The sequence below is a fragment of the Polypterus senegalus genome, chromosome 9 (assembly GCF_016835505.1).
Source record: "Polypterus senegalus isolate Bchr_013 chromosome 9, ASM1683550v1, whole genome shotgun sequence".
Classification (NCBI taxonomy): Eukaryota; Metazoa; Chordata; class Cladistia; order Polypteriformes; family Polypteridae; genus Polypterus; species Polypterus senegalus.
In genome coordinates, this window is record NC_053162.1 from 143398928 (window position 1) to 143422238 (window position 23311).

At 33.7% G+C, this 23311-nt stretch overlaps 1 protein-coding gene across 1 annotated transcript in view; it reads right to left on the reverse strand.

Moving 5' to 3' along the window:
• Window positions 1-1392: 1392 nt before the first annotated feature.
• The window catches only part of usp28 (ubiquitin specific peptidase 28), a 119904-nt gene continuing 97985 nt past the window's right edge, over window positions 1393-23311 (reverse strand). Inside the window, 8 exon segments of the mRNA XM_039764004.1 lie at window positions 1393-5163; window positions 9296-9491; window positions 10175-10298; window positions 10402-10481; window positions 10592-10670; window positions 13935-14113; window positions 16160-16255; window positions 18822-19016. Of these exon segments, the coding sequence (XP_039619938.1) occupies window positions 4988-5163; window positions 9296-9491; window positions 10175-10298; window positions 10402-10481; window positions 10592-10670; window positions 13935-14113; window positions 16160-16255; window positions 18822-19016 (1125 nt within the window). The 3' untranslated portion in view covers window positions 1393-4987.

Here is a 23311-nt window from a genome sequence, read left to right on the forward strand (position 1 = left end):
TATACACATTTGAACTATATTTTATGTACTGAACAGCCAGTCATAATAACAAGCCAAATACTACACTGCAAAAAATGCATATGGAAAAACTAGACAAAAAAAAAAAAACTTTAAATGGGAGTTGTTTTGCTTTTATTTAGCAAAAAAAAAAAAAAATCTACCAATGGGGTAAGTAAAATTTACTTGACAAGAGTTCTTAAAGTATGCTAAATGATTGTAAATACAAGTTTTTTGATAAGTCAATAATTCTTACAATAAGGAAAACAAGATGTCATGATATAAATACTTTTCACTTGCTTAGATTTCATTTTTTGCAGTATTCTTTCTGTGATTTTGGTTTTCAAATGGAATGCTAAATTAAATCAGCTTTTAACAGAAGAAGATAACAATCCAATAATTCTTTAGGTTTTGTTAAGAAATATATTAGAACTTGGAGTTTGTTTTTTCCACTGGCTTTGGTGTTGGGACCACTTGTGAGATGGGAAATAATACATAAAACAACATGTAGCACACCCAAGTACATCTTGTTAGTATTCTTAGAACATAAAGTCTACTACTCTATGTAATGTATGCATGTTATATTCTATGCAATTGTGTGTGTGTGTTTTATTGGCATTGTGCCATTGACACTATTCACATGAGACATACCAGTAAGAATTTTATTGCCCAATCTTTCAGTGTTCCCAAGTATTAATGAGACTTTATTACTACAGTCAGAAGACATGCCTCTCAAGTTAGGTGCAGGTAAAATGTACTAGATCATGTGTATGCCCATGGTGAACAAGAACCACACCTAATGTACATTTCCTTATGGATCCACTGCTGCCAGGAAGGCCTTTGGCACATTCCCAGGAAGGATACTTGTGGGTACTTGGAATCTGTGCATGGAAAGAGCTGAGAATTCCCCAAGTGAAACTGAAGACAGTTGATTGGAATAAGGTTGTCTGGTCAGATATGTACAACCAGTTACCCCCTCATCTCTGAGTAGGACAAACTGACAGAAAATGAGATGAGGGAAAGAGTTCATTTTGTCTGGAGTCAGAAAAATTTAACATGAAAAACAGACATGGTAAAATACATTCAGCTAGTTCACAGTTAAAAGGGTTACATTTCTATTCCAGCCTTCTAACTTTTAACAGGAAATGAAATATCTGTTAGCATCATGGTTTATTGTAGGATCATTATATATTATATATAGAAGCAATTTGTTAACATACAACTGAATCTGTTACTGGCCATTACAGAATATCTGAATTGAAAAAGACAGTATCAGAAAATAGGAAACAGGAAAAAAACAAAATCAATGAAGTCTAAAAAAAAGATGCAAGGCAAAAAAGAGATCATGACAAACACAGGATAAAGAGAACAAAAGAAAGAATTCAGAGACAGAAGGTAAATCCAAGTGTAGTGGGATTCTTTTATTTGTACTATAAGATTGCAAGTACACCAAATGAGAGATGAAATGTCTATAGCAGTCTTGTTGATCAGGAGCATATTGTATTTTTGTGGTAAACAAAAGGTACTCAGCATGATACCAGAAAAAAATTAGAAAAAGTGAACAAAACATTTTATATTAAGCATAAAGAAAAATGGGAAACAGCTAAATAATTAGAAACTAATACTAGATTGTGGGAATGACAATAATCTTTTGTGACTACAGGGAAATATAGCATGTGTCTATCACATACAACCATTAACTATTGTTTTCCTTTTTTAGTCAGCTATTTATATCAAGGCTTGTGTTTGATGGCAGACAAATTAATGAAAAATAACTAAATGTGCACATGTGAGAAACATATATATATATATATATATATATATATATATATATATATATATTTATTTATATATTCAAGTGCAACAGCCATCAAAAGTGCCTCCTAAATATGATTGCATATGTCTACCTGGAGATGAATGACTATGTTGTCCTTCCATCTCAAACTAACTAGGACATATCTCAAACCTATACACCACATCTGTAAAGGAGAGGAGAAGAGAATGATTCAGTTAATGCACCTCCATATGAACACAGCAGATACACTGAATGGAAGCAGGAAACAAACTACATATTTTATTGTAGACTGAATGAGTAGGTAACATATTTCTTCAAAGGCTCTGCTTAAAAATATTGAAGATACTGAATATGAAATCAGAAATAAATTTGTCAATGAATAATTTGGCATTAGTTTTTAGCTCCAGAACAAAAATGTACACAAACAGTTGGTGATAACAAGTCAAAAGTTATTTCCTATTGTTTCCAAGAGTATCATCTTTGCAGTTCAACTGATGTTACCTTAAAGTATTCAGTACATTTAAATTGACATGAAATAAGAAAAGCAAACCATAGTTGCTCATACAGTTATACTTTGAGAAATACACTGTAGTGTTACATAGTTAATGTGGCTTACACTGTCCTGCTGAGAATAACCATTCCCACCATAAAATTAAGATCTTGTCTGTCTACCAGGAAGCACCACGGTGTTCCTGAAACTGCCACATGGTTAATATTTTCCTATTAAAAATCCAATCTTTCCAATCTTTCATTTTATATTATAGAGAAATGTAAACACAATTGCACAGTATGCCATAATTTTTAACAATCTGCTATTATTAATAAAATATTGTGTATAGCTGGAAAATCTCTGATTTCTATACTATTTTTCCCAAATAATATTTTTAATTATCCTTTATAGCTATTCAAGCAGCATGTATGTGTTGTTTATAATTCAATAAATACTGAGAGGCCATATAATGGTGGTATGAAATGACAAACACAGTATAAGAAAATTGCCATATGTCAAGTCAGGACTTAAAATTAACTCAGTTGAAGTTGATATTATGTAGTTAAGAGTATAAATTAAAGTTGATTTCAAGCTAAAATTTCACTAATCTTAATATGCTGTGTGTCACCTGATGGAGTATCACAGCTGAAATCAGTTAACTCTCCTTTATAGTTTTGAAAATCATTTAATTTTTACATTTGCATATATAATATAAGCTGACAACACTTTCTAGAAGTGTTTCAAATTATATTGTGTATGTAGTGTAATATTTTACAGCTATGGGGCTGCTTTAAAAACATAAAACACGTAACATTCTCTAAGAGACCATAAGGCTGAAAGTTCAGATTGTGCCATTAACCTAGAAAATTATTTTAGTAGATCAAGGTAGGCAATAGTCTGTCCTGACATAATTAAACCAATCTATCTATTCTTTGAACAGAAACACTGGTTAATTATTTTTTTTATTTCAGTGGTAAAAAAAAAAATTAAAAAACATGATGTGAAACAAGGACAAAGTAGTTTGATTGGATCAGAATTTGGAGTTAAAACAACTAAATTTGTCTTCAAACTGGAATGGGCAATGCAAAACGCAGAAAACAGAACGGTGAATGAAGAATTTTATGAAACTCTTTAGAATAGAATAAACTCTAGAAATTGACACTACTGATTTAAATAACCTTCCCTTTAACAAATGTCAGACAATATGTGAATGTGGGGCTTGTTCTTAAATATTCAATGTCACACTCAAATGCCTGTAATCACATGGTCAGCAATGGCACCCATATCCCAAATGAAAACCAAAATACACCAGGTGCAATGAAATGTCAAATCTGAACATTAAAAAATTACCGTCTAGATGAATTATGAGAGAAAATAAAAAATAAAAAAACAAGAAGAAATAATGTTAAACATGCACAGAACCAGAGAGGTCCAAGGTGAGAATAGAACATTAACCAGCACAGATCTTTAATACAAATAACGGGACTTTTATGAAATTAATTCAAATCAGGACTCTTTTTTTTTTTTTTTACTTTGTTCTTGATGCCAATACCTTGATACTAAAATTAATAAGATTTCCACACTACATTGGCGGTATAAAAAAAAAAATCACCTCAACACAAGATCACATATGTGAAATGATGTTGATGATGACCCGAACTGATGATTATAATTACCATCATTGACTTTTCCTAGTTGCTTATTCTCAGCAACTTTTTCCAGATTTTCCTGGGTAATTTCCAGACATTTCCAGGCTAATCAAGATACAGAATCCCCCTACTACTGTAGGTCCTGGAGTTTCCCTTGGGTCTTCTCCCTGTGAGTTGTGAATGGCACACATTCCATCTAGAAGATGCCAAGGGTAGCATCCTAACTACATGCCCAAAATATCGCAATTGGCTGTTGATATTATGTTAGGACAGGGTTGTCAGGATACCGTATATACAGTACACATTAACATGAGAAAATGATTTTGTTTTTGGAGTACCAAGATTATCTATTACAAGGTCAAACCTGTGTATTTTTTGTAATCAGTATGTTTACTTGCGGTATTCCTAAATAAGCTTCAATAATCTAACCTTATATTGCACATTATTATGAGCTGGGACATTTTTAGTTAATGACAAACTGTCCATTGCCTCTTTCATAGTTAACCAATGATAACAAAATAAATGTATTCTGTATTTTTAACATGTTGATAGCAAAGATTTCATGTATTGCACCCAGCAATCTGATTCTCACAAGCACCTTCTGACAACAGTTCTGTTGTACTTTTTAGTTGGGGCACAGATAGCATTTGAAATCACCTCCGGCAAACAAACTTTTCCACAGAGTACAAGCTCCTCAATTCAATACCAATGCCTTCATCTTCTGGCGGAATGTTGTTTGGCAATCAATATGGGGAAGGATGCAGTATTTCAATTTGTGCCTCACCATGTTGAGCCGTAGACTACACCACGGTGCCACAATACATCTATCCAATACCAGTTTTCAATGTGAACTAGTCTTATGTTAAAAAAAAAATCTCTAAACATACTTGGGACCTCATAATCCAAGGGGAAAAGTACAAATGTAAGGCAAACTGTGAATCAGTGAATATTGAATAACTGCCTTAAAATATTTTGTTCTTGCATTTGGAGACATTCAAACATCTAACCTGAACCCCCTGGATGAGCAACAGTTGTGGGTTTGGAGCTTGTGAAGTCTTATTTCACAGTCACTGGTGTTACTCCATGGATTGATTCCATTACTGCAGCAAATCGACTGCAAAGATCATGAGATGAATGTGGCCTTATCTTTGGAGGTTCCTTAAGTACAATGATTTCAGCAGAACAGTCCAATAGTCTTGGTAAAAATTCTCCTAATTTTTCTTGTAGAGCAGCTGTAACAAAGAGTAAAATAATACTGTTATTTTAAATAAGATCAAGTAAAAGCTTGTAAAATATTATATTAGAATAAGCTAGCATTTCTGTAATAATAGCAACCTAATAATATAAATAATGCAAAGCCATCTTGTGAACTTAATTCCATCCTCCACAGTTAAAAATAAAGACTCCTTAAATGTTGTTTCTTGTAAGATGGAAAAATAAAGAAAGAAAAGTGGAAGATAAGATGAGGGATAAATTTATGGTAGGTAGATAGATAGATAGATAGATAGATAACAGAGAAGGTCCAGCTTGTACATACTATACCATACACACAGGTAAATACAAACACAGCACTGAACTACAATATTCTGTTCATTTGATTTTTTCTAAAACTGATATTTTTCTGGACATAGTACACGTTGCCCTCTTCAAATTGGATTACAACAAATAGCAGGTGTTCCAGTAGCATATAAAATAAAGCTCCTTTCTGTACCTTAAGAGGTGTGCCATACGGGCTGACCAGCAATGCCACATGCATTAAGAAAACCAGACAATTTTTTAATTACATATCTCCTATACCTCCTTGCAGACTGCTGTTTTGTTCAAATAAACTGAATTCAAAAACAAAAAAATATTAGAGAGGCAAATAAAAGTGGATCTGTGATATTTCTTGACTTTTAATGGTTTTTATAAGTAAACATTGTAAGCATGGGAAGTTGCAAAATCTTTTAATACACTCATCATGTTTTACTATTATATCCTTATACATTAAAATTATTGCTCAGCTTCTGCATTTTGTTTAATATATGCATGTTAATTCTAAAATTACTAAAGTCGACTTAAAAATAACACTTTATAATAACTTTCATTACATCATGCATTTTAGTTAACGTGCTTGTTAAGATTCCCAACGGTTATTTGATTTTTGATTCCTTAACCAGCGTCCAATAATAATGCAATACAAATGACAAATCACCAGGCAGTTCACCATTTAACATGATCCCACTTACACTTACTTCATCATGAAGTACTTATTTTAATAAAATATTTGAAAATAAAAGCAAGAGAAAGAGCCGAAGGACTGAGAATTAGTGATCTGCTCTGGGCCACAAGTCATTTAGTTGCTATGCATAGAAACAAAATATCTACAATCTAAGAATGGCCTGATGTTACAGGTGATGATACAGAATGAAAGCAATAGTTATCCGGGAGGACTGGCTTTTCATTCGGAAACTCAGTTAAAACAAAAATCTGCAGCCAATGTGGCCCTCCTGGACTGAATTTGAGGTGCCCTATATTAAAGTGTAGGGATAGGATGTTTATGTAAACATAATTCCTTTTTGGCTTCTTAATATTTTTTTTAACATAAAACATTATCACTTAAAAAAACAACTCTGAAATTAAACAGCTCCCTCTTTATCCAGATTTCTTTTTTTTTATAATAGCTTGATGTTTTAATATAAATTATTTATCTTCTCTGTTTTTTCAAAGTAAGGCACATTTCATCTAACATGCCACTGAATTTTTTTTAAGTCGCCACAGCATCCGCATGCTCTGAGCTGCCTAGTGCTAGTTCTTTGTATTTGTTTGCTTTGCTACGATGTGCAAAGTGTGTAATCTTGGAAAATTACTCCACATATAGTAGGAAAAAATTAAAGAAATTGAAAATTTAGTGCAATTGTCATTTGAATATATCTCTTTGGTTTTGAAGAGACTTTACTTTGATGGGAGGAATTTAAACTATTTGTATTTAGCTTCCTCTGGTAAAAGGATCAGCAGATTTTACATATTTCACAGACTTTTAAATATTGAAGGTTAAAAAGCAAAAAAGGGAAAATAGCATATCTTCAGTTCTATTCCAGCTTTTTCTTTTCACTGCTACTTAGCACATCTGACAGAAAACTGTATGAATGAGAAACAAATATGCTAATCAGCTGCAGTGAAAATAAACCTAACAAATATCTGAAATGTTACAGATCTCTTCGGCGTTTGAGAGTGTGTTCTTGACACTGAAATACCTTAAAATCTTTCAAATATCCATTGTTTATGAATATGAATAGCTAGATTTTCAAAAGCAATGGCAAATAGCACTAGTGTAGCCCCGTCTGATTCCATGGCGGAACAGCAATATATTCAGAGTTTACAGTATATCACTCACACAAACATATGCTTGTTGTTTACAGTAGAACAGTTCAATCGATGCATGTAAGTCGTGCTCAACCCCAGATTTACGAAATATGGTAAATGTATATTCCTTTTGACTTTATTACAAGCTTTAACTGCTCAAGAGATAACATGACCATGCAGAATGTATTCTATTTAAGATTGATTAAAGCTTTGAAAGTATTTGCCTTTCTTTCACAAAACCTTACTTGATCTTGTAAAATTGTGGATACAATAACTTTTTTCATTATTTTTAATTGCCTTTGCCAAAATCTTAACATCCTTGTTCACTAATGACAGTGGCTGTTAAAATGTACAGGGTTTTTATTTATTTATTTTGAGAAAGTCTCTAATAATGCTCCACATGGATCTACCATTCTACCATCTGGGTATTCTGGGTGTGTGCCCAGGGTTCGATGACAGCAATGTACCTTTTCATCATAGCTCAATGGAACAATCCAAGGCCCCTCCCACCCGATGAAATGATTTAGTCTCTGTGTGTCAAACCGACCAAAGGGGAACTCAATGAAACAGCAGTCTACGCTGGCAGACATCAACAGTGGGAAATACCATGCTGTATTAAATAAGAGAATGTCCACGCGCTGCGTTGTAAAAAGTATTATCAACTCTCTGTTAAAGAGCTAAGTCACCCAGAGGTCTACTGGGGTCTTAATCCAGGCTAGCTAAAAAGATCCACCTTTGGCAGGAATTAATGCATAATTAAAATTTCTCACCATTATCAGTTTACAAAAATTCATATTAGGGACTTAATGATAGAACTTTTACTGTAAATTGTTTGTAATCCCAAGTTGATGCATATATCTTATCCAAAGTCAATTAACTTTCATTTATTCTTCCAGAAAAATAATGTAGAGAAAAGCCAAGCAAAATGACACCTTTTATTGGTTAACTAAAAAGATTACAATATGCAAGCTTTCGAGGCAACTCAGGCCCCTTCTTCAGGCAAGATGTAAGATGTAAGGGCCTGAGTTGCCTCGAAAGCTTGCATATTGTAATCTTTTTAGTTAGCCAATAAAAGGTGTCATTTTGCTTGGCTTTTCTCTACATTCATAATGGCTAACACGGTACAACAACCTAGTACTACAGAAAAATAATGTAAAAATTATCTTAAAAGCTAAAAATGGGGATAATTTTCCAATTCCTCTGGTCATCTTGCCATAGTTGGAGAGGAATATTTTGCAAGCCAGGGATCTTTGAAGCCTATTCTGTTTTTTTATTATTATGTTTAAGTGGATCTCCCTGCAGAAAGGCTATTTTGTACTTCAGTGTGCTTAGATGTAACACCACTTATTTCTTTTAAAAGTCATGATTGAGACTTTTAACATTTCAGCTTAAAAAACTTATCCATGTTTTAAGTCAGTACCTTAAAAGAAAAGAAAAGAAAAAAACAAACAAACAAACAAACAAAAAAAAAAAAAAAAAGAGGGTACTTTTTCAACTTACATAAATGAAATGCCAAACCCTGGAGCCTCTAATGCTTCCTGATATTAAATAAATTGAATGAGACTCTTCTACCCACCACTTCCCAATTTGCCCAATGAGGACAACTTCCATAAGTTCAAAGTAACTGTCTTCTGACATACAACCAAGCAGAGCATGCAATAAACACAAAATGTTTCCCGTGACAATGCTCAATTATTACTAAAATATCAAAGTACAAGTTCAAAATTCAATTTCATTTTCCATTGAGTAAGGAAAGAAGAGTTAGCAGAGGTACCATTAATATTATCACTGCTAATATTTCATAGGAAAGGAAAATAGATGTTTAAACCAAGATTAACTAAGTGTTCATTAAATATTGTATGAGATACATAAACAAGTTTCAATTATTTCTTGTAAATACTAAATTAATACTAATACTAGGTATGGAATTAAAAGAAGAGATTTCATTCAACTAGAATACTAACATTAATAAGACAATTTCAATGGCAGTTGATTTCTGTAAAAAGCATAGTCACTTACCATCTATGTCCTGTCCGAGATAAGAACACCAGCGGTTCCTCAGAGTCTCAATAGCATCTAGATCTTCCTTACAGATGTCATTGGTGATCATCAAATGCATGCAAGGAATCACTATATCATTCATAATTCTCATGCATTCTGCTACATCAGTCTCCTCTCCACTGTCAAAGAGTCTGGCAGCATTCTCATTAAGATCCTGTATAAAGAAAGCCTTTTATATACAAAAACTGACATCTTTAACCTACAGCTCAAACAAAAAACAAGTGCAGTTTTAATATTTGTAAAATGTGCTTCATGCTTGTAATGAATATAGTGCAGAATTGCCTTTGTACTATTTTTAAAGTTTGTTTTTCTCAATATTCTTTTTCACATGTAAATAGAAAAGGTCTAAGAGGTCATGAGGTTTAAGATAATACAATGTATCAATGTTTTAATATTCTTACTGATTTTAATGATGCTTTATTTGCCAAAATTTGCTCAATGTAATTTCTACAGCAGAAATCCCACACACATTTTTCACTATTATTCTTAACAATGCATACACACGTCAAATACAATTTCCTCAGCTATCCTTAAATAAACACAGATGATGTTATATTGTAGACTATAGCGCAATATTCAGATTTAGTTTATCTTATTTAAATTTAAAGTATAAATGAAATTGCAAAAAATTAAATTTTTGACAGACACACACATACATATATATATATATATATATATACATATATATATATATATATATATATATATATATATATATATATATATATATATATATATATATATATATATATACATACATATATATATATATATATATATATACTTAGCTGATTTTAATCCAGAAAATATTCATAAAGAAACTCATCTATGGTCTACCTTCAAACATCTCCTCCTATAAAGTGCAATCAGTTTTTCCTCCACTCCCCTAGTATTTCCATTCATCAGCAATGTTGTGTTGTTCTGGTAAGCATATACTAGGTAAGTGACAGCTTCTGAAATTCTTTAGAGTAAGAATAAAGATATTCAGTACTTGTGTGTATTTGTTCTGACAATATATTGCACTGAAAAATAAAAATCAAATATTCCTAAATTTGGGAACATACTTTCCATTCTGGTATTGCTCAAGTCCTGTTAGAAGATACACAAATACTTTACGAAAAAGACTGTAGTCTTCATGCCATTTCTGAAAAATGAACATAATACGGTAAAATACAGTTCGGAAACAATAAACTGAATACATCAGAATAGTACAACTACATTTAAAAAAATAAATACAGCAAAATGTCACTTCACCCTGTACTCATCCATATCCATGTCTTCTGGTCCAATCAAACGTAGTTTGGCACGAGCCTCTTTCATTATGCTAATAGACCTGTAAGTCAATAAAAAATGATACTTTACATGCAAGTTTAAAAAAACTGCACTGTTTTCATTTCAATTTTTAAAAGCACATTTTTCTATTCATATTTCTATATTTAGAACATAAACCTGTTTTGCACATTAAAACAGTAATGTTATGCACCACTGATATAAAATATAGAATTATTGTGCCAATACAGTATTTTAAAGTTGCAAAGTCAGGGTTATGCTAAAAACATCTTATAAATTAAGTAGTGCCTGACTGTGGAATTAACAATATAAAGCAAAATTCTTTAGAAATTATGTCCCCAGTCAAATCTGGTTTACTAAACTTGCTAAATATTCTGACAAATATTTTTTGTCTTGCTAGATGTTGGAGAAATAAGCAGAACTTTTCTTGTAATGCTTAAAAAGCAGACTTTACAAAAGACACATTTTTTCTTTTAGATGTTTTATTCTTTTCTAAACTGAAATACCGTGTAGTCAATGCTACTTGGCTAGTGAAATTGTACTTTGTCCGCTAATGCTTCGGTGTTGGTGTGAGACTTGCCTGATAATTAGTTCACATAGAAAGTGCAATGAACTTTTCCAAACTGTATTTCTTGGCTATGCATGGTTTTGTCGATAACTGCAACCATAATCCATGTGTGATTTCAAAAGCTTTTACTAAGCTACACAAACATTCTTTGCTGTTGGTTCTCCTTTATGATTTCAGAAACATGAACTAAAGCAGAATATTTTAGAAGTTTTATGAACTTTGGATGATGGCACAAGTAAAAAAAAATATATCTCACATAGCCTTCTGCGCATGAGCTCTGAAAAATTTTTTACAGACAAGATATTTAATTGTTAAAAAAACCCACAAAGATAGGATGACCACACTACACTTATTTTAGCTTTATAAACTCAGTTAAAAAGTTGATCAGAGGGTAGAAAGGAACAGGAAGAAGTCATGCCAAGAATCCTCTGACTTGTTGCTGAGACTTCAAGCAACACAAGGAAGGGCTATCTGGAGAATCTAAATATCTAGCAGTGCCACGTCATATTAATGTTTACTGCCATACTTAATTTTTCTCCTGGGCACTACCTATTTGAATAATATTTAAGGACTAAAATTTATTAAAGCTTGCTTTCCTGTCCACACATTTTGCATTATTATACCATCGAGGGCTGCTAACCAAGTTCCTTTCTCAGCCATGTGTCAATTAGGGTGAGGGAGAAAGCACACTCCCACCAGGAAGGCTTCAGTGACTGTGATAACTGTGTGAAGTCTGAAGGAACTACTGACAGAAGGTTGTGTACCACAGTCCTGGGAGCAAGTGCACTGCAATTGAGAACTACAGCATATATCCCAAAAGGTTGGTAAGTGTATAAATAGGCAAACGAGAGTAGCATCTACTTCTGGATCCAATGCAATATGCATTCAGTGATGTCTTTCTGCTTACTACTGTTGTAAAGAACTGTCACTTGACAGTTTGTAACCAGACTCTCCATTAGTGTAAACAGGTCTAGCCATTATAATTGGATCACTCTCATTAAGGTGCTCTTGCCCACAGAACTGCTACTCACTGGATGTCTCCTGTTTGTCAAAACCATTCTCTAGAAACTTTATAACCTGTAGAACATGATAATCTGAGAAGGTAATATAGCTGAGTGCTATCTTAGAAAGGTGCTTATAATTTTATAAATTAACATTAAACATGCTAGGAGAAATGTGATACATGGAGAAAACCAACAGTGACCCTGGTGCTTCATATTTGCCGTTGCAAACTTTTCTGCTTGTAGAAAATATTATTATTACAATGCATATTTTAAAATTATATTAATCGGTGTGTCTTAAAGCTAAAATGACTGAACCCAGATGAAAGGCTACCAAATTTCACAAAATCTTTATGGATATCACAGTTTACATCTTGGCTTTGTTGTTTTAAACTTACTGTAAATGTGTCTTGTCCCTTGTCTCTTTGTGTTAGTTTACAAAAATCTTAGGACTATTAACAAACAAATGTTTAATAGAATATTGTTATTTTCATTGCAAATAGAGCAACACTAATTTACTGCCCTCTGAAACTAATTTTATTTAGATTACAAATCATTTTTAAAACATAACTTTTAAAATAATTGTGTAAATATTATAAAAGAGAACTTGACTGAGACCCAACTTAGAATCAGCACAAGATACTGTAGGAGAGAGGCAGGATCAAAACAGGGCCTGACAATGTGTTGATGAATATCTAAGACTGCCATGGAAGTACAAGAAAAAAACACCCTAATGAGACATTAAGCCCTGCTTTTTTGCTGACAGCCCTGGAAATGTGTTAGGCAAGGGGTACTGGCAGAAGTGACAAAGTAAATATTAAAAGGTAGAAACACCTCTTAGCCACTACAGGAAAAACAGTCCAAGGAGGGAGCATGGGGGACCATATTGTTTCTAAAAAGAACACACTCAGCAGTGTGAAAAGTGGGTTGTTTTAGGTCGGCTGAGGACTTGGGGCACAGGGTCACTGGACGATTCTTGCTACAGAATCTATGCTATAAAAGTAGAGCTGCTTGGTATAGGTTTAAAGCAACCTTAAAAGGTTCAACAAGCCAACACTTAGGAGCAGAACCTGTGGCAAGGATTTGACTGGTTGAAGGAAGAGAGGCTAGAATTGTTAGAATGGTATTGGAGGTGAGGAGAAAGTGACACAGTATGTGTGGTACTTTAGTGGGAAACTGCCATCTTGTGAGAAAGGCAGGAAACAACAACTCTACAAGAAGGCCACAAGAAGCAGCAGGACTGCTTTTTCTCTCTACTTTGTCAACTTCATGCATTTGTCTTTCCCTGTGTATTTTTTAATAAAGACCTCCTTTTCATATTATTGTGTCATTTTCCCACATCATTCTATGTCTCAGGATGGCTCAAATGTATACCCTTCGTTCATTATCGTTCATAATATATGAATTTCAACGTTTTACAGTGTATGTCATCATACCTTTATTACTTCTTTATTACTTTTTTACTTTATTACTTCTAAGACTCAATGCACATAATCATGAAATATTATGTTTTATCATTACCATGTTTTCGTCAGCATAAAGATTTCACTTGAGGCTTTACACATTGAAATGATATTCAAAACCTCTTATTAATTAAAAACACAGCATGGAACTGACGCTGAAGCTTGGTGACAGTTGATAAAATTGACATAGGAAGATACAAAGATTGTTTGTTACAAAATAGTACAAAATACATTATCCATGTAAAATTGCTACAAGTGAATCTGGCCATTCATACCTTTCATCATAACTAAGATTTCTGTCAGCAAACTGTTCTAACAGCGTTCTCTCTATGATACGCTTGGGTGCATTGTTCTGAAAGAGGTAGACTAAAACATGCTGTAACCGAGGGTCATTCTGTGGTGTGGCTTGTTCCTGAGCCAGAAGATATAGCCGTGAATATTCTTCATGAAAAGCCTGAAGAAAAAAAATGAATAATTTGAAAACAGATTTGCAAATTATCCTACATGCACATGTTTAAAATTAAGCTGTTAATATTAAGGGGTAAATGTTATATCAGAAGTGAAATCCTTGCGTGTTCAACGAAATGAACAAGTATTTTCAGTGAACTTGTCCTGATAAGATTCAAGATCGGTTGAATTACAAGTGAATTTCATTTGCTCCCACCATCAAAGTAGAGTAATGGAACTTAGTGTGTGAAACATGAATCTCACAGTTTTAACATTTATTCTACCTGGTGACAAAAAGGTTAAATAACCCAGTGTAGTGTAATCATTATTACTTTAATGACATAAATCAGCAACTGCATGCTGTTTACTTGAGCATATCTTATAAACACAACCAGATCCTTCCTGAGGCTAAAATTGTCATTTTACAAGAAGTGATGGCACTACTTTTTTCATAAATATATTTCAACATTTCTAAATGTGGCCATATTTTTGTTTTTTATATTTTAAACTATAAGCAGTAGTGACATGAACATGCAACTTCAAGTGTGGCTCTGTGTTTTGTTGTGGAATCATACCATTATCTATTACAGGTTGCACATTTTGTGCAATGTCCAGATTACAAGGGCCATCAGAAGCAGTTCCTTTACAGTGAGAGTAATAAAAGAACTGTCTTGCTTGATCACATTGGGACTGCCTGCGAGGTCTGTAAGTGCAGCACTTCCTAATGATATCAGCTGAGCTCTCTCTCTCTCTTACTTTCCACCTACTGTGCAGCACTACCACTACACTTCACACTTCCACAGTGCAAATCCTGTCAACTACACCAATTTTTTTATTGTGGAATCACACTACTATCCATCTCAAGTAGCACATTTTACACTGTGGCAATTGATGCTGGTCAGCCCACAATCTTTGCATTACAAAGGCCCTCAAAGCATTTGCATTACAGCACTGTCACTGAACTATATTATGCAAAAATGATAATTAAACCAAGTTACTTTTATGTACCCTTTCACTTTTTCTGAATTCAGTTATAATATGTGACGTTAACATGATGAAAAGTAGGCAGTAATAAGTTAATAAGGTGTGCCCCTGTTAATTCTATGCGATTGTAAAATGAGCAATTTTGTTCTGGATCTTATGAATAGTAAAGAGGACAATATGGTAGATTTGTGATGGCAAGAGCTTAACATTTATTTTTTTTATAAAAGAAATAGTCAGATATGAAACTTTCGATTTAATTTCACTGGGAAACTGAGCACTTTGGGAGGAAAATACAAATTATCAAGAATCCAATGAACAGACTGATATAAATCCTGGTGTTATTATTAAGCTTTTAAAGTCTAAAAGGCAAATTTCCATTTAAGGTTTGAAACTATAAGCAAATTACTAGTGAAGGCTGTCTAAGCTTTTGGGGAACAAGTATAAGCTACAAATCCATTTTCTGACTTAATTTTTTAATACAGGGTTGCGGGGAGCCGATTAGAAGCTGGTACACTGCAAAGCACACTTACACACATACTGGGTACATTTTAGAAAAACCAATCAAACTAACATTCACATCTCAGGATTAAAAAACAAAACAAAAAAAACAAAAAACAAAGGGAGAGCATTCGGCCTTCATATAGGTAGACACTAAACATGACTTAGTCTCTGGAGTTATAAGGCAGCATCGCAAATGACTGTTTTAATTTTTCACCCTTTTACCCAGTTCCTGCAGTGAATTTTTTCTTACACAATGTATATAGTAACCACAATTTACTCATAAGATATCAATGTGCAATTTTTACATTACACATACTTTCAAGCAAATGCAATACCAACCCCTCTGAATATAATCACAAAATAAAAATATGTGAAGAACAATTCCTAGTTGCCAAAGCAACACATAATTAGAAGAAATTGTTCATACATTCTTCACATCTTTACTACCTACTGTTAACTGAAAAAAAATAAAATTAAATGTTCATTAAAATCACAAATAGAGTGAAAAGAAAGAAAAAAGTAAAAAATGTAGTGATTAAAGAGAAAAGGAAAAAATAAAGAAATATACCTTTATGAGTGCAGCTTCAGGTCCATCTTTGTCATAGACCTGTCTGGCTTTTGCTATGGCCAAGATGACTCCTTGCATAGCTGGTGTTAGCATCATCTGCCACAAGATGGCAAAAGAGAAAGAAAATTGAAAGGACAGGAAAGAGAAGAAAGACAGGGGCAAGCTAAATACAAACCGTAAAGTAGAGATGGGTTTATCCAACTAAGCTAAATATCATCAGGTTTATTGAGGAGTACTCCAAATACCAAGAGATTTGTAGTATGGAAAACTCTGAAGTAATGAACACATGGTGTTATGTCTACAAATATTTTATTAATCTAGCCCAGATGCCAGCAGGTTTGTCATAATTATGTTGATTATTACAATTTATGCAGCTATTGTCTTCACTACACAATGCATATTGTTACCTTAGTGCAAAGATTTTGTTTTCTGTATTTTTATAGATGGAAAGTAGCACTAATTAGTTAAGTAAAAATGAATGTGACTCAAATTTTTATATATACAATAAGACAAGTGTAGATAAAATGAAGATCCTGAATTCTAATAATGTGAATTTTCTTGTGCATAAAGTAATATACAAAATAACAGCAGTATGTTTTTTTTAATAATAGACTATTGATGTATATAGGTAATTTTACATTTTTTAATTACTAAATACAACACTTGAATGGATGTGACCATTCCATGACCAATACTTAAAGTCAAACTTATCATGATGCTTAAATCTCACTACATGTTATATAAAACATATCTGGAATGGAAAAGCACAAATCAGAGGAGATAATACTGAAGCTATATGTAGCTCTGATTAAAATCCAAACAACCATTATCTGAAGCAACTTAATCTAATATAGGGTTACAGGAAGTTTACAACTACACTGCTCTAGAAGTTTAGGGTAACAACTCTTTAAAAGTTAATTTATATACTATAATATAATATTATATAATATAATATAAAGAATTCCAAATGCTATCACCAAGGGAAAAAACAGATTTGTTAATTTTTCTGAAGTTGCTTATTCCAATACAGGATATTTATCTGGTATAGGATTTAAATGCAAAATTCTGAAGTCAACTTGGCAGTGGATCTCTGTGCTAAAAGCTTATTCAATCTTATTCCCTCTCAGACAACAATGAATTAATCTTAATGTAGTATGTTCCTGTATGTATTGTTCTCAGTTTCCACCACATCCTGATTCACCAGTCTAGTAAGTAAGGAGTAAGAATCAGGATTTATCAGGCTGTTTTTTTTTTCTCCAAATCATGCAATGTTGTTTAAGTGTCTTTCACACTGTAAGATTTTTCCAGCGATTTTCAGTCACGGGCCTTATTTACATAATCTTATTGAGTCTGAGGCATTCAAAGTGTGCTCCCATAAACGCAGCCGTGTAGTCTGACACACCCAGAGACTCAGTTTAACCAGTCTGCTACTCACCCCAACAAGATCAAACCTGTTTAGGGCCAGATCTGTGGGTGTACATGGGAACTGACAACCAATGAACGCACAACTGGAAGTATAATGCACACAAAGCACCTATGGTTAAAAAGGAAAACAGGTCTTTTCGACCTCACAAACAAAATAGAAATGTGTCTCATGTCTTACTTGCCACTTGAGAATGGAAAAAAAGCCTAAGATTGCGGCTGAACTCTCCACACCTGGAAAACATGCACATAACACCAGCTCTGTCAGCAGCACATAACTGATTATTAGAAAAGGGCAACCTTGCAATAATTTGGTGGTGATTACTAGTTGTGCATTCAAACATCCTCAGGTGACAAGATCAGCAACTGTAGTCATCATGTTTAATATCCCCTCAGACTGGAAATTGTGTAATGTGACACTGTCTTTGGTCTATTGCAAAAGGACTTTTGTGTAACTTTGCTGACAAGAGTGTAACACAGTTAGGATATTGGATTTCAAACACCAATATTCATAAGGCACAGCAACATGTGTTTTCTGTACCATGGTAGTATTAAAATGTGCTCCTTTGCTTCCATCAGTTCATTTTAGTATTGGCCTGTTTTTAACCTCTGACCTAATATTGGGGAGGTAGGAGATACTGGGGAGATTTATAGGTGGTGGACTATTGCAACAAACCTGTGACTATGTCACGTGATACATTTCCATATAGTTTACTGTTCTTTATACACATGTGCAAGGGCAACTTAGTGCCGACTACTGTACCTTGTTGTGTCTCTGAATTAAACATGTTTGTATTTCCCTACCTACTTTAAACAAAACATGCTCTCAGTAATTGAGATGTCAGGAGTAAGTTATAACGTGGCACTCATTATTACTGTTTTAAAGGCACTGAAATAGCAAAATTAAACTTCACTACTGCCCTTACCACACTGTAAGTGCCTGTTATGTATAGTATGTCTAAAAAAGGATCTTTATAGCAGCTTCCTGTGACTATGCTTCAAAATGTAAGGCATAGTCCCAAATACTGGTAGAGGAGCTAATTTTTTATTTTTTTTTTTTGTTGGAAATAGCGACTGGGTTGTTACCTCAGCCGGAAGATGTGTTCATGTTTTAATTTTTTTGTATACTAATCAAACTTTTCTTGTACTGACTGTACAAAAGGTGGCAAAAACTGCAATTATGTAACTCATTAATGAATTAGCAATGCGTTTTGTAGCAGATAATGCCACAAATTTATACCTCCTCATTATAACCATCTCCGTCAGAGCGAACTAGAATCTTGCCCACATTTGGAATCTCCACTTCCGAGACCTGGCTTTCAGCCGGTCTTTCATCTGTTTTGCTCGACTGCTCCTGAATCTCTGTGTTCTCGCTTACAGAGACAGATGTCATTCCTGCCTCCCCAGAGCTGTTGTTGGGTTCTGATTCTGACTGCTGGGAGACAATGAGGAAAAAGATGTAAAACATATAAGGGAAACGGCACAATGAAAAGATGAAGCCAAATGGAGTTTCTAAAGGACAGTAGACCAGATGCAGTAATAAAACACAGTTGGAAATCCAAAATATTCTGTCAGCTCTGGAGTAAGCTTTTTACTGAAATAATATTGTAAAACCCTTTAGTAATCTTATCTACATAACTGTACATTGCTAAGAGTACTGCTTTGAATATGAAAATATTAAAAACAAAACTAAAAGTAACAGCTGCTGCTATGTTAGACTGCTTTTTTAGCAAATAACTGGATGCAATCAATAAATAGAGCAAAGTGACCTGATAGTGCAGACCAGAGTCACTATTAAATAAAGGTGTGCAGATTGCTTTAAGCTGTAAAGAAAGAAACAATGTATTATTCTTTAAAAGCAATACTGGATATATTCTACAGGGGGAGCCAAAAAGAAGTACCACATGTCAAATGTTTATTCTACAAAAACAAAAAAAAATAAATTTCATTACAAAAACAAGAGAGGGTATACAAAATAGATTTTTTCACTGTGTTTTAAAAATTATGTATTCAAGGTGGTGGCCATCATTAGCGATACACGCTTCGAGATAATTTCACATGACTCATTTGGCCATTTCAAGGGGAATAGCAGCGATTTCATGGCAAACAACGTCCTTGAGGGCTTCAAAGGTTTTGAGGTCAATGTGTGTATACTTTCAACTTGAGATAGCCTCATACGAAGAAATCACATGGAGCGAGATCAGGCGAACATGAAGGGCACCAGACATTGCCGCACAGTGAGATCAGCTTCCCCGGAAATATCTCCCACAAAACTTGCATGGATCTCCGTGCTTTATGAGCTGTTGCTCCATCCTGTTGAAACCAAGCATCCACCACATCCATTTCTTCCAGTTGGGGCTGCAAAAAAGTTCTCTAGCTTTTCAATGTAACATTCTGAAGTGACGATCACTGCGCAGGGGTCTCTGATGAAGTTCACAAAGGTTTTTTTCAGCCCAAAAGCAATAAGTCTGTTTTTTTTTTGTTCTTTATTTCGCCTTATACAATTTCTCGTATTAGGAATTTGTTAGTTTTCACATACCCCTTGGGGTCAGAGCGCAGGGTCAGCCATTGCACAGTGCCCCTGGAGCAATTGAACATTAAGGGCCTTGCTCAAGGGCCCAGCAGAGAAGGATCTCTTTTGGCAGTGACAGGGATTCGAACTGGCAATCTTCTGGATATCAGTGCAGATCCTTAGCCTCAAAGCCACACAACCATTCAAATGGAAATGTGCCTCATTACTGCACATGACAGTGAGATCTCGATGAACAGTTTGCAGAATGTTTGTGCACAACTCTTTACGTCTCCCCCAGTCTCTCTCAGTGAGTTACTGCATTGCCATCATTTTGTGTGGATGGAAATTAAGGTCCTCATGCAAAATCCTCATCGAAGACATGTTGGAAATGCCTAAGGCAGAAGCATGTTTGCACACTAAATGTCTAGGTGACTGCAAAATTGATGCTCTTACAGCTTAGATGTTTTCAGGTGTTTGTAAAGTCCAAGGATGGCGTGGAGACTTTCTGTTCAATGTTCTGCCTGTCTATCTAAATTTAGCCACCCACTGAGAAATTGTTTTCTGATTTGGGATGTCACCATTAGGAGGAATGCTGAAGTGCGTTTGGAAGGTGTAGTGATGATGGATTCGTTGTTTTTGAAGAACACTACGATAGAGAAAGCATGGTGCGCACCAGACCAAGGCATGATGCCGACTGAAAACTAAAAGGGATTGCTTATCAAAGGACCCCCACCCTAACCGACTCGGCAATGACCTTGAGAAATGTGCTACTGCATTTTGGCTCACCCTGTACTTCATGTTGTGATCTAATTGAAAGTAGTTCAAATAGAGTACAGTGTGCTCTAGAATCATTGGCATTTTGGATGAAAATCAACAAATTAACTACAATGCATACTATATATAATGCAGCATGTAACTACAGACTTGAAAACACTACGTATTTGTATAAGATCTCCAAGATTCCTCCCAATATGCTGCAAAAACATATACATATTTTTGGACATGGCTTGTTTAAATAAATTACTACTCACTGGGTATCCATCATTTATACCTCTGTGTTTTTGAGAAAAAACATTACTAGTTTAAAAAAAAATGTTTTCAAATAATTAAATTACAACAAAGAGTAGTAGTCTACCCATTTATATATAAAACATTGCCATTTATATATAAAACATTGCCATTTTATTAGATTATTATTTTACATGACTTTTGTTGTTTGTCAAAAATGTTCAATAATTATTGAGCTTGCTGGAAAAATAACATCAGCAGGATAGTTATGATAGGATACAAGCACATAATTTTATACATGACTGGATAAGATTATTAATTACAGTATTTATACTATACATCTGAAATTTGAAATCCATGTTTTAAAATAATTTAGTATTATTACAATAATAATAATACATTAGCTTAAATATAAAAATATGTAAAACTAATGGTAATCTCATTATGTTATCATAGCATTCTAGAGTAATGAAAATGTAACATTATTGAAATTAATCCTGTGTACATTTTGAAGTGAATCAGACTTGCAGTTATACGTTTCTGAAAGTGAGTCTTTATGTTGCTTTACTCTATTTTGAACTCATATTCTCCCACCAGGTGTCAAGCTTTACATTTTTATAGGCATAATTTCTACTGTTCAACCACTTAGCTTAAAGCAAAAAGCTCAACAGAGGTTAACGCTAACTTGCAAAGTAATATGTACTAAAAACAGACACAGTATGTATTTAGTTTGGACAGAAAAAGCACAAAAGAAAATTATGGTATTGTTGCACCTTTGTAACAGTTACAGTTAAAACAACAGTTGTGCTTGGATAGGCGCTAACTGTCTAAAAGAGTCATAATATTATACTAAGCAATCACTTCCTAATGGGACTTTTATTTTGAATTAGATTAGATTACATAAACTATATTAAATCGTGGAGAAATTTGGATGTATATACAGCAGCAGAAACATAAAAAAGAATATATACTCACAGGAAATATAATACAGCCAATCCATCAATCAATAAATAAATAAATGAAAATCAATGTGTACTGTGCAGATATTTCAAAATGAACTTAACAAGTACACTGGAAGATAGCACTGAATTGCCTGATAGCAGTGAGCAGAAAAGTGAAATGTAATTATGATGTGAAAATTAATCTGAAGAAGTAAAAACTGGCAGAGTTGATGCAGATGCCAAAAGAAAAAAACAAATTGCCAGTGAAATATCAGTGTTCAAAACAATTACAACAGAACGCTTATTAGCATCAATTAAGAACACAATACTCATTCAATAAAAATCAATCACCCTAAAAAATCTTGAAAATTTTTCATTAACAAATGAAATTATTGCAAAAGTGTAAAGAAAAAAACTTAACTGTATGAATCTATAAAGTGTCTCTAACTATAACTGCTTGTATAATTAAAACATTCTGTATCATTTGTACCAGCACAACACTATAGAGAGGACTGCTATAACATTTTAACTTTTTATTTTGGTATATTTAAGTGTTTTCATATAAGAAGTAAACTACATATTTGTCAAAGGCTTTGCTGGAGCCAATCCCAGCCAACACAGGGCGCAAGGCAGGAAACACTGCAGGGCACACGCACACACAGAGCACACACTAGGGACTATCTAAATATTTAATGAGCTTCTGTAAAATCATATATTTAAATGCCAGACCAATAGCTCATGGTTTATCACAGACCAGACCAGTTAGTCTTATAAATATAATTTTACCAAACCACTCTAAGGGCATTCAATACATATGTATATGAGAACATGTTATATCATTATTATGAGATACCACAGTCATTAAATTTATAATGGGTAAATTTTACAAAATTACTGTCTGTTGACAGTAAGGTCATAATTCAATTGTAGCTTTCTTTTGCAAGTAGGTTAAATGACAAAGCGCTTTATTTTCAAATTATTTTTAATCTTTATGAATGGGGTCACCTAATTAATTTCTCGTGATTAGCGACATTACTTAAAGGTAAACACTTACCATGGGAAAGACCCTGTTGGTCCAGCTCTTTTCAGCATCTACTGTATATGCTAACATATAATCTTATGTTCCACTAATATATTGAGGATAGCATACTCAATGTGAAAATCACTCCCGGATGTGCAGACACACTAATACATTTACTTCCTGCATGAAGAGTCCAGTGCCTTAATATTTGTAAACATCCTTTAGCGCAATCAAAATGAAATTGAATC